The sequence below is a fragment of the Sipha flava genome, unplaced genomic scaffold (genome assembly GCF_003268045.1).
Source record: "Sipha flava isolate LNK unplaced genomic scaffold, YSA_version1 476_pilon_pilon, whole genome shotgun sequence".
In the NCBI taxonomy this organism is placed as follows: domain Eukaryota; kingdom Metazoa; phylum Arthropoda; class Insecta; order Hemiptera; family Aphididae; genus Sipha; species Sipha flava.
In genome coordinates this window covers 1-12,429 of record NW_020273268.1, presented here as the reverse complement: position 1 = coordinate 12,429, position 12,429 = coordinate 1, and the positions used below count along the sequence as shown (strand labels likewise).

At 25.6% G+C, this 12,429-nt stretch overlaps 2 protein-coding genes across 2 annotated transcripts; one reads left to right on the top strand and one right to left on the bottom strand.

The window, feature by feature from the left end:
* Position 1: 1 nt before the first annotated feature.
* Positions 2-4,901, top strand: LOC112689847 (kinesin-related protein 4-like; the record flags this gene model as incomplete). Its single annotated transcript, XM_025563719.1, has 16 exons — positions 2-70; positions 144-215; positions 277-513; positions 575-1,397; positions 1,471-1,526; positions 1,588-1,739; positions 1,816-1,960; positions 2,032-2,196; positions 2,255-2,377; positions 2,433-2,570; positions 3,603-3,704; positions 3,771-3,929; positions 4,005-4,166; positions 4,223-4,300; positions 4,362-4,579; positions 4,633-4,901. Coding segments are annotated over 16 exons (2,844 nt in total), but the record flags the coding sequence as incomplete, so codon positions are not given.
* Positions 4,902-5,010: 109 nt separating this feature from the next.
* Positions 5,011-8,610, bottom strand: LOC112689848 (vicilin-like seed storage protein At2g18540). The gene is made up of 9 exons (XM_025563720.1): positions 8,349-8,610; positions 8,082-8,276; positions 7,799-7,983; positions 7,623-7,743; positions 7,391-7,561; positions 7,187-7,308; positions 6,787-7,030; positions 5,245-5,418; positions 5,011-5,177 (listed from the first exon to the last, which is right to left on the bottom strand). The coding sequence occupies exons 1-9, from the start codon at positions 8,544-8,546 to the stop codon at positions 5,070-5,072; spliced, it is 1,518 nt and encodes a 505-aa protein (XP_025419505.1). The 5' UTR covers positions 8,547-8,610; the 3' UTR covers positions 5,011-5,069.
* Positions 8,611-12,429: the final 3,819 nt, after the last annotated feature.

Sequence of the window (12,429 nt, the reverse complement as noted above, 5' to 3'; positions counted from 1 at the left end):
TGATCCTAATAAGGTTAATAATCTTGAGTCTAAAGTTGTACAAATTGCTGAAGAGAACATAAATTTACAAGTAAACATTATTATTTTTTCTGTTTAATGAAATATTATTAATAAAAATGGTTTTTTTTAATTATTTTATTCAGGTTGAGTTATCCAACAAAATATCTCAAATAGAAGAATTGTCTACTCAACTTAACTCACAAAATAAAGAAATGGTATGTGGCTTATAAACATATTACGCTTGTATTAAGTTTATGAATTGATTCATTATTATAGAGCCTACATTTTGGAGGTAAAAAAAATTGCAGTGTTTCCAAAAGTATTATGGCAGATACACATATAAGTGAAAATGAACAAATGCGTAGAGCAATTCAAAATGAATCAAATACTTTAGCTTCATTACAAATGTCTTATCATAATCAAGATAATTCTGTTCATGAGCCATCAATGTTGAATTTGAGTCTTCCCTCTCCATTGACTAAGGATAATAGAAATTTGCAAAATTCAATGAGTGTAAGATAAATATTTTATATTTACATTAATTATATTTATTTAAAATTATATATTTAATTAGGAGGAGTTGAAGTCAGCATTAGCAAACATCAAGCTGGAACTAGAAGAAAAAAATTCTTTGATTAAAATAATGGAAAAGGATGCAGAACGTATGGATCAACAACTTGCAGAATTTAAAGAAATTACAAAAATATTAAATGTCGAAAAACTTGCTCTAGAAAGCCACAACCGTGCTCTAATTGAAAATGAAATGATTTTAACTGAGAAGTTAAATGATGTAGTAACACAACTTGAAAATAAACAAGAAACTCTAAATGAACTTGAAACTTTAGGAGTAAAATTAAGAGCTGAAATACAACCATTAGAATATATGAAAAATAATTTAGAAAAAAAAATTTCTGAATTCAAGGATTGTAATAATATACAATCAGAGAAAATCAAATGTTTAGAAAAGATTAATGAAGAACTTATTAATGAACGTGATCACTTAAAAAAAAATCAAAAAGACTTAGAAGAATTAAAATCTTTAGAGCATGATAATTGGACATTAAAAAATGAACTGTTAAATACCGAAAAGTTTAAAGTGGAAGTGGCTGAAAAATTAGAAGAGTTAAAGAATGAATATGACCAATTAAAATCCAACAATTTAACTTTGATGGACAATATTAAGAATCTAAAATTAGATAAAGATCGTTTAAAGAATGAATTAAAAAGAAATGAAGAATTACATATAAATGAGCTTAATGGTTACAGAAATTTGTTAAATGAAGAACAAAATAAAAAACACCAAACTAACATGGAGCTATTGAAAACCATTGGAGAATTGACTAATCAAGCTTCTGAACAACATCAATTAATATCTGGAATACAAGAAAATAAAGAATGTAAGTTAATTATAGTTATTTATAAAGTAAATTTATAGTTCTATATACATTTTTTTTTTAAATCTTATTATAGTTGAAGTTACATACACCTTTTCAGATTTTGATTCAGAAAATACCATTTCTATCCCAGTAAGAGAACTACATTATTTTTATTTATTTCCATTTACATTTTAATATTTACTGATTTTAGCTTAAAAATAATATAAAAGCTCTTGAAAATGAACTTGAATATGAACGTAAAATTAATTCAGATCAGCAAAGAGATATCTTGGATAAAGATGCTGAAATAGAGCTTTTAAATACTATAAAAAAATTTCAAGAAGAAAAAATAGCTGACTATATGTATGACCATAATGGAAAATTATTTTATTTTTATTTTCATAAATTATAATTACAATTTTTATAACTATTTTTGTAGGCATAGGATACAAGAACAATCAGATAATAATACAAAATTGGAATTAACTTTAACCAAATTAGAAAATTATATTAAAGTATTAGAAAATAAGATTGAAATCTTTCAAGCCAAAGAACTTCATAGAGTTAATGATGATCTTGTGGAGGTAATTCTATGGAATAATTTATTATTAATTAATTTCTACTAATAATAACTGTACATTCTCGCTTTCTCTAGAAACTTGAAAATGATTTAAAAAAATTATTGAATACAAATGAAATTTTAGATAAAGAATTAACAAGAATTTTAGACATCAAAGAAGAAACTGATCAAAAACTAATTGAAGCATATAATCAAATAGCTGAATTTGAGACTTCTAAAAATAGAATATCTGTTTTATTGGTACTTTATGACTAAATACTTCAGATTTTAAATTTAAAATATTTATTATTTCTTTCAGGAACAATTAGAAAATAAAAATAAAATCATTGAGGAATTTCAGTGTCAATTAAGTAATGTTGAAACTATTGTAAAAAGTCAACAAGCTAAAGCTGAGGAAGATAGAAGATTATTGGAACTTAAAGTAGAATATAACCTATCCCTACAATTTTTACAAATTCAATTTTTTTATTTTATAGGTTGTTGAGTTACAAAATGAACTTAAAATCAAAAATCAAAAATATCTGGAAATAATAAATGATTATGAAGTTCTAAAAAACTATATTATTAAAAAACAACAAATAACTGACGGTGTAAATTTAGTTTCTGAAAGGAATGTAAGTATTTTAAAATATTTAAATTAAGAAATATTTGAATGATTATAGCAAATCAATAATATATTCTTTTAGACATCTCTCAATTCAGGCTTAAATTAATTTTATTGTTTTAAAACATTTAATTTAGCTATACATGGTTCATCATTAAATTCTGAATTTGTATGTTACAATTGTTTTTTCAACTTTCTTGGCACTATAAAATATATATTTAATAATTTAACTATAGCTTATTTTCATAACCCAAAATTAAATTTTAATATATTACCTTCAATATTATTTATTCTTATATGTTGGGGTGTATGTGTATGTATGTTATATGTATATATGCTCTTACAAAATCTTATTTTATATGTCTGTCCTTTATTTTATCTTCTTTAATTTCATAATAGATAAACACAATTATAGTTTTTTTGAAGAAAAACTGATAATACTACTTAAAATTAATATTTTATGGGATTATAACTTTTATAATTGTTGTCATAAAGTCACTCTGTTTAAAGTTTAAACACACAGTTGAATTATGTTATTCGTCAGTATAGTGGTTGTTCATATACATTTAACGCCTCGCTGCATATTACGTGAAATGGATGTGTGTCATCAGACAAAAAAATATAAACTCATGCATTTAGTATAATCACTATTGATATCAGTTATTATACGAATGGCTCTTAGCATGAATAATTATTTTAAATATTTTAATTATATTATTTGTTGTTTTTTTAAATGCGCTATAATATGTATTAAATAAAAACATCGTCGGGTAAAATCATATTTAGTATTATCATAACTGATATCGATTATTATCAAAACTGATAATTACATAATCATGGGCTGCGGTGGTGGTTTAGGGAGACTGTGGTTACAGCTCGAAGGATCTGTGATGGAGAAGGTTGTAGAAATTCTCAATCATTCCTACTTATTTTATATCACAGTTAAAATCTCATAAAATATTTATACGTTTAAATCTGTATGTGTATGTTTGTTTTAAACACAATATTTTAAATATTAATATAGAAAATGTTATAATTTTAGGACAATTTGGAATTGAAATTAGAGGATGCAAAAAAAAATATATTTGAGTGGCAGAATAAATATAATGGATTACTTAATGAAAACCTTGAAATAAAAAATAAAGTAAAAAACAAAGTTTCTAATTAACTATATTATTTTATGACAATTGTTTTTAAACATTATGCTTAGTTTGAAACGTTAGATTCTGAATGCGGTCATTTAAAAAATAAAATCACAGAACTTCAAAATAAGCTTATGTTAAGTGATCACTATAAAAACAGATTGAAGGATGATATTCAAGACATTATTACACCAGTAGATTTAGAACAAAAAAATTTGAAATTAATAGTATGAGTTATTTGTTTACATGTTATTCATATTTTTATATTTATTTATATAAATTATTTTTTGTTAATAATGAAGTTAAATTTGGAAACTGAAAATGCGTCACTTAATAAAAATCTAACAGAAACTCGTGAAAAGTACAATAAATGCAGGGCCCATCTTGAAGAAATAAAAACTATGTTAACTAAACAGAATTTTAAAGATATTGTGAAAGAAAACATTGATCTTTGTAATATAAGGGTAAAAATGGTTGAATTATTTATAAGCCATAAACTTGATTTGTATATAATTTTTAGGATGAATTAAAAAAAGAAATTTCTGATTTAAAAATTTGCAATCATGATTTAAGTAAAAAAATATTAGAATTGGAAAAGGTAATATTTTATAAATCAGTCTATTTTATTAAGATATTATTTTAAATCTATATCGCTGTAGGGGAAAAACCGTTGGCCAATAATTTGTAATCACAACTTAACACGAATTGAGACACTTTACCATTCATTAGTTTGGCAAAAGATGTATCTGGTGAAGTTGGCAAGAGGAAAAGACAAATTACTCAGGTTTATAATTCAAGAATGGCCTGAATTGGATAATAGTATTGTCAAAACAATGATGCAAAGAATTTGTGCGAAGAGAAAGATATCTAAGTTCAAGTAAATTTGATCAACTTTTTAATATATTTGTACGTAATATCGTTTTTTTTTAGGACTGTAGCTATTTGTCTAATAGCTGTACAACGTATGAGAATGATTACTATGAAACATGTACATTCTCAATTTGATCTCACACAATCTCAACTCGATCAAACACATTACAGCTTACCAAGAAAAATGCCATGGATTAAATGTTAATAAGTTTATAAACATAATGAATTCCCTTTTAGGTGCCGTGATAGTTTGTAGATTTATATAATTTCATAATTTTTTTTAACTTTTTTTATATAGTACAAATTCTTTTTATACATATCATGTAAGTATTTAGTATACAATTTTTATATTTAACAACTTATGTCATTTATTGTGATATTTTCAATAATTAATTTACTATACATTTTTAATGAAAAGACTAGAAATATGTGCCTTATTTTAATATATTTATATGTATTTTATAATTTTTACTCAAAATAAATTTTTAAAAAAAAATTTAATTAGTTTGATGTATAATTCTTGATGTATAAATTGGGCCTTTTGGCTCTTTCTTAATGACCTTATTGTTTGAATCCATTTTCAAATTGTTGGTTTTGAGATAATTCTAAAATTAAAATAATTTGTTTCATTCATTTTTTTAATCATATTTCTACTTTGTAACTAATATTTACATTCACTGTTTTGAGAAGTGGTACTGTTGGATTCCCAGCCTGTTTCTTTAACTCAATCATGTTTTCTGTATAAGCTAAAAATTCCTTGTCTTCTTCATGCCACTGCTGTTCAAATGCTTTGTAACGATTAATATCAGCTTGTCTATCTGCCATCAGTGCTAACTTTTTATCGTTCTACTCCCCCAAAAAAACAAAATTCAGAAAGATACTAATCTTGGTAATTTATGGTTAAATTACTTTTAACAATTGAATATTAAGAAATCAATCATTTAGAGCACTGGTCTCCAACCTTTTTTTTTTATAGTTGACTAAATTTAAAATATGCTTAAGCATTATGGGCCATAAAGAGGTAGTGAGTAATTCAATTTAAGAATAGATGATTTTTATTTAGATTTTTGAACAATGTATGTTTACTTTTATTTTTATAATTAAAAATTTATTTTGTAGATTGGAGACCCCTGATTTAGAGTAATCAGTTCTTTATTTTGCACATTTTTTTTTTACATCATAATGGTTATACATATTATTAAAGACCGGATTTATATGCATTTTAAATTATAAAAAATGCACTAAAAAAATTGAAAATATGCAAGAAAAAAATGTAAAATAAAATTTCAATTTTTAATAAATTTTATATATATTATTTTAATTTTGCAGTGATAATTATTTTATAATTTTACTAAAATTTACAAAAACAAAAAGTAAGATGCATATATGCAATACAGAAATGTGATTTGTTAAATTATAGAAATTATAGAAATAACAAATTGAAAAAAATATCCAAATAAATGTTTGTAAGAACATATAAGATGTAAATATTTTATCATCAATTTATAAATAATAATAGTTTATACTTACTGTAGTTGAATACCAGAAAATTAAAAAAAATCGCTTATTTTAAAATCTTGTTTGAAATAATATACTGTGAATAGACACTATTTACGAATTAACTGCTAAATATTATATCAAAATGGAGTGGAAATAACATACAAACTCATGTAATAATAATACATGAAAAATATCAATAAAAATTTTTCCAAACTTGTAAAAAAAGCCATACATGTGTACCCAATGGGGACGCTCAGCGTTGATATGTTAACTTGGCCAACGTAATTCTTACCAACAATTGTATAATGTAGCAGTAATTGTAATATGATAATATACCTATTTATGTTGTTTTGGGTATTTTATCAACAACGTTAGATAAAATAGGTAAAACCACGTCTCCACTATAAAACTTGTACAATCAGCCTATGGAAGTTTAGTAACCTACACGTTACCTACATATAAATTTTTACTTAACATCTTTTTGGATTGTTATAAGTGAATATTTGTACGGTTTTTTTTGTTAAAATATACAAAAATATGCAGAATATGTGAAAATATGCAGTATACAATTTTGATATTTAATCAATCAAGTAAAGATTTGTGGACACTCATTAACTGCATGTATATAATGTTGAAAATAACAACGTGCATTTTATGCAAAATCCGGTCTTTAATTATTATAGTGCAGTTTATTGGTTTTTTTTTTTTACTTACACATTGTTTATCAAGATTTTTTCGGATCTCATTGGCATTTTTTATTTGTGTAAACTTATGCAATTCCCCATACTCTACTAACAACCTTCTTTCTCGTTCACGTCTTTCCATTTCCCGTCCACTGTCCTGGAATAACTGTTCTCGTCTTCTGGATATTTCTTCCTCCCACAATTTCTTGCCACTTTGATCATGTTCTATTTTCTTTTTGGCTATCTCCTTTTTTTCAAGCCGTCCATTTTGATATCTGTACACATGCATAACAAATGTTAAACAATTTAAATACATAACCATTGATTTTTTTAATATCAATAATATCTATACTTTATTACTTGCTGGTGTTAATGAATAAATAAATATTATTATAAAATCAATAGCTTATTACAATACTATTTTATATAACCTTTGTTCCTGCTTTTCGATGGCACTTCGTACATCAGACTCGGCCCATCCTTTATCCTTCATAGGCAAAGCAGCTACTCTCATTCTCATTTCTTCCAATGCTAATTGTTTCACTTCCGTCAGCTATCCCAAAGGTATAAAGTAATTAATAATTAATAACTAAACGATTTACCTATATTCTGAAATTTTAATTAAATCATATTACTTCTATTTCTTTTTGTATCCTCTTTCTAGCCAATATTTTTTTTGTTTCTGCCATAATTGCAGTCACCATTTCTTCTTCATCTTCTTCTATTTGCTTCATCTTGTTATTAATGCTTATTAACTCTCGATTATCCTCTATATCTTTCTGCAATTTTTCTTTTGCTATTTGAACCTTAATTGCAACAGTTTAATATTCAACAGTTAATAAATAATTATTATTACATTATACTAACATCGACTATATTCTTATTACGAATTTCTTCGATTTCTCTAGCGATTTCTTGCAATTTTTCTTTACCTAATTTATGCAAAGTAAGTTCTTCTTCGTGTCTCTTTTTCTCACGATCTTTTAACCTGAAATCAATCCATCTATCAGAACAGGACTTAAATGTTCGAGTTCAACCATTACTCTTTTAATAATATTTTGGCACTATCCTTTTTTATTTGTTTATTTTTATCTTTTTCATTTATCTGATCTCTTATATACTGTTCTGCTTCTCTGTTTTGTTTTTGAGCAATCATAAGATCATTATCTATCCTCTTTTTTCTTTCAGACTTATTAAAATTAATTTGAATTGCTCTTTCTTTAAATACCTTAAAATAGAGTTACATATTAAACAGTAAAATAAAATGTTATTTTCATTTAAATGGTAGGTAGGTAACAAAAATCTATTATCGTTACTCGTTAATACTTCGGAATTTTGAAGAGCTCTGTTAAATGCTTTGACTGCGTCTCTTTCTTCAAATTTCTGTTTTTTTGCTTTTTCGATAATTTTGTTCCTTGTTTCTATTGCTTCATGTTTCATCTCCTTATCTCTTTGCTGTCGTTGGGCTTCCAACTCTGAAAGCGCTTTTCGTTTTTGTTCCAAAAGTTTTTTAGTTTTGTTCTATACATAAGTTAACGTAATTTAAAGTACATGCATTTATTATTAATGTAATGCTAATTTTATCTTACTAACCAGTTTTGTGTTGTCCCATCCTTCCACCATTTTTTTTGATATTTCACGCCGCTTTTCTTTTAATCGCTTGCTAGCGTCTATCGCATCTACTTCGTCTAATTTTTTTGTTAAAATTTTTCCTAATCTCTTCCATTCTTCGTTTGATATTAAAAGTGCACGATTTTTCGAATTTCGATCACCTACGTAAACGATTTCCATTTAGTCGTTCTTTAATATTAATTGAATTGGCTTATAGGAATATTTACATAAAAAATGTTGTTTTTATTTTAAAATAAAATAGTGAACATAAACTAGTTTATTTTAAAATGAAAATATTGATTATGTAGTTACACCTTTAGTTCCGTTGTTATGGATAGTAAACAAGCATTGAAGAAAACTAAGTTTTACATAATAAAACGTAAAATTATTTTAAAAATATACATATAATACTTACATAAAACTGAATCACTGAAATATAAATAAAATTATGGTGTCATTGAAATAACTCAAGTGTATTGTATTATACCTATTAGATAAAAATAAAATTACCTTAAATTTACATTTTATATTTAACTATAATATTGCAAACCAATTATATGAAATAGGAAAGAAAACAAATTCAAATTGTGTACCTACATATATATATAACACCTACCTCAAAGTTCTTATAAAAATTATAAAAAAATTTAGTTTAAAAGTAATATTATAGCACAACTCATTTATAGTTTTCAAATCTTAGTTGAATAATGTTTACTTTTTCTATACTCAAATTTCCTGGTGTTAAATTTATATATTTTCATCTAGGGTTACCAGATCATGCATTTAAGAAAAGAATACATAATATAATATAACGCCTTAAAGGCAGTGTGGTATTTAGTCATTTTGCGACCCGGCACAAAAAAAAAAAAAATTGGCACCCCTCTAAGAGGCCTATCTACGGAAAATATAGGAGATAGATCCTCATGAACCTTTTAGATAGGTATTCTAAAATCAATGCTATTTTTGTGTAGTAGGCACGCCATCACACGCCGCACACGATAACATTATACACTGTATTATTATAAATAACATGTTTATTGACATTATCACAACAAATTTGGGAACTGATATTATGTAGGTATATTAATAATATTCGAGATCGCTGATAGCTGATATTGCTATAAATACATTAATATTATACATGAATAAATTAAATGTATTAATATTAATTTATGATACAGTTATTAAAAACAAAAAAAATAATAATTTCAAAATAATTTTAAAAATTCAATAATTCACAAGTAGCTAAGCAAATTTTTGACTACAAAATTTCGGCGCCCCAAAAAACTTGCGCCCGGGGCAGTTGTAGCTAGTGCCCTCCCTTTAATGCGATCCTGCTTAAAGGTAATAATAAAAATCTACTCTCATAGCTAATATTTATTTAATTAACATAACATTTTATATAGGTAATTAAAGAATAAGAATTGAGACATAAAATTTAATATTTATCATTATTTCGAATTTTTAATAAAAAACTTTTATCTTTAATACAGTAGTTATAAAACTGAATATAGTCAAAATGCTTAAAATTGTATTGTGTCATCAATAAATGTTTTACAGAATCGTGTAGAAGTATATTTCTATCATCAGCCTATTGTACTTTCATAGGCTAAATATTCTTTCGACATTGGCATTTTGATCTGGTATGGCGAAGTAAAACATGCATATTTTTAAAAGTTCTGAAGATGTATCATAGCTTCTTTGTTCAAAATATTTCTGGTAAGTAATGTTTTCATGCTGGTGCTTAAATATTATTTTTTAGAATACCTATAATTTTTGAATATGGAACAGTTTATGGTAGAAATGTTAAATATAAATTAATTTTAGGTAACATTGTCTTAGAAGGACTAAGTCCAAAAAAGTTGAAAAAAAAATATATTTGTTCTGATCATTTTTTCAAAAGAAATGTATATGAATTCAAAAAATCCAAAATCACGACTCATAAAAAATGCTGTCCCTAACCAATATTTAGGTAAGTAACTGTATAATCCTGTATAAATGTATAATCCATTATAACATGAAGTGGGTTTAAAATTTCAATACGCTGTTAATTATAATGTTCAATGGTTGTATTTAAATAAAATACGCACATTTTCTATGTAGGACGTCAAAATTGCATTGAAGGGAATTCGAGTATGAATATTATAGATGAACCAAGTCAACTCGTTGAAGGTGTGTAAACTTTATTTTAATTTATGAGTGGAAATTTAAGTAATTTTACTGTCTATTATTTTGGTTCAGAACAAGAGTATATTTGTAGCGATACAATCAGTGGCGGCTCGTGGGTGCTGATAGTGGGGGTACGACTTTAAAATATAAAATACCACTAATCCAGTGGCGTAACGATAGGGTGGCATGACGGGCAATAGGCCACGGGCCCACGACTCTAGAGGGCCCTTCAAGAAAAAAATAGTACATTCAAAAACAAATCATCATAATAGTGAAATTTATAAATACGATTCTGTTTAAAAATATATGTATATTTTTGTAAAATAAAATAAATTTAATAACTGATCACGATTATGTTTATAAATTATTTTATTTACCAGTCCGTCGACATTGTCGATATTAATATTATTATACATTTAATGATATTGTTATTTGTAAAATGGAAATAACAATGAAGCGTATCGCTATCGCTTGTCTTTGAAACCGAACGTAACATTTATATTTAGATACTAGATCAGATTAGAACTATTCTAGGAAAAAGTGACCGTCGTTTAGTCGTTGTTACTTGATGTTCTTTTAATTTATATTTTATTTTGTTATTAGTCAATGACGTGTCGTTTGGGCTGGTCGTTATGAATCAGTTTTTGCGCTTAAAATTAGATTTGTTGAAATTCAAAAAGCTTTAACAAAAGTTATACTTTGCAACTCTAAGTTAGATGAGCGAAATGAAGCAGATGGGATTAAAAAACAAATTGAAAATCATAATTTTATTTGCACTTAAGTTTTTCAATGTAAAATTTTACAAATTATAAACCCAACTTCTAAGATTCTCCAGTCAAAGTCATTTTATTTAGATAATGCATCTAATTTATTAAAAAACTGTTATGAACAATTAAAAGAATATAGATGTAATTTTAATGATCTCTTGGAAGAAGCAAGTATAGTTGCTAAAAGTTGGTCTATCTTTACAGAGTTTCAAAACAAACGTCGTAAAGTAGTAAAAAGATATTTCGATGAACTATGTACTGATATGCGTTTAACTTGTCCAGAAAGCTTATTTCGTGTAACTATTTTTAATAGAACGTTGGATATATTAGTAAATCAAATAAGTAAACGTTTTTCAAGTTTTCATGAATTAATGCTAAATTTCACATGTTTACAACCATCTTTTCTCACATCAGCAACAGCTTTAGAGCTTTTAAATGAAGCTACAAAGTTGGTAAACAAATATGATAAAGGCATATCAAAAACATTTACAAGTGAAATTTTAGCTGTAAGATCAACTCTTAAAAATCAAATAAATCAACTTAATTCAACTAGAGATCTTGCTCAACTTTTAATGGTGAAAAATCATTCTTTAACAGCCAGTTTCCTAGAAGTATGTACTACTCTTTTATTATTTTTGACAATTCCTGTTACATGTGCAAGCGCGGAACGGTCATTTTGGAAACTAAAAATTATTAAAAGATATTTAAAGAGTAAAATGATACAAGATCGTTTAAGTGGCCTGGCATTAATTTCAATCGAATAAGAAACAGCCCGAGAAGTTGACTTTGAAGATTTAATCGATATGTTTGCCGAAGCAAAAGCAAGAAATTTTGAATATTTAAATTTTGTATTGCTTTGTATATATTTTTTAAACCAAAAAATGCTTAGTAAAATTTTACTATAAAAATAATATTACACTAAACATGTTTTTTATTGTTTGTAGCCTTAAAGGGTAGAATTGTATAGGTGGTTAGTTTTTGAAGGATATTCCTCATATCTCGTTCTTCCAAATTTATAAAACTAAGGGCCCGATTGGATTATTTTGCCACGGGCATTAAAAGTTCTGGTTACGCCACTGTACTAATCATAGGTTTAACAAATTGTCAAATTAAATATAATAAAATGA

Excerpts from the sequence above, each read along its gene's own strand:
- LOC112689848 (XM_025563720.1), bottom strand. The coding sequence starts at position 8,546 with ATGGAAATCGTTTACGTAGGTGATCGAAATTCGAAAAATCGTGCACTT. Across the intron at positions 5,419-6,786 it reads AAAATCTTGATAAACAATGT|AACGATAAAAAGTTAGCACT; the intron begins GTAAGTAAAAAA and ends TTGGGGGAGTAG. Across the intron at positions 5,178-5,244 it reads CACTTCTCAAAACAGTGAAT|AATTATCTCAAAACCAACAA; the intron begins GTAAATATTAGT and ends TTTTAATTTTAG.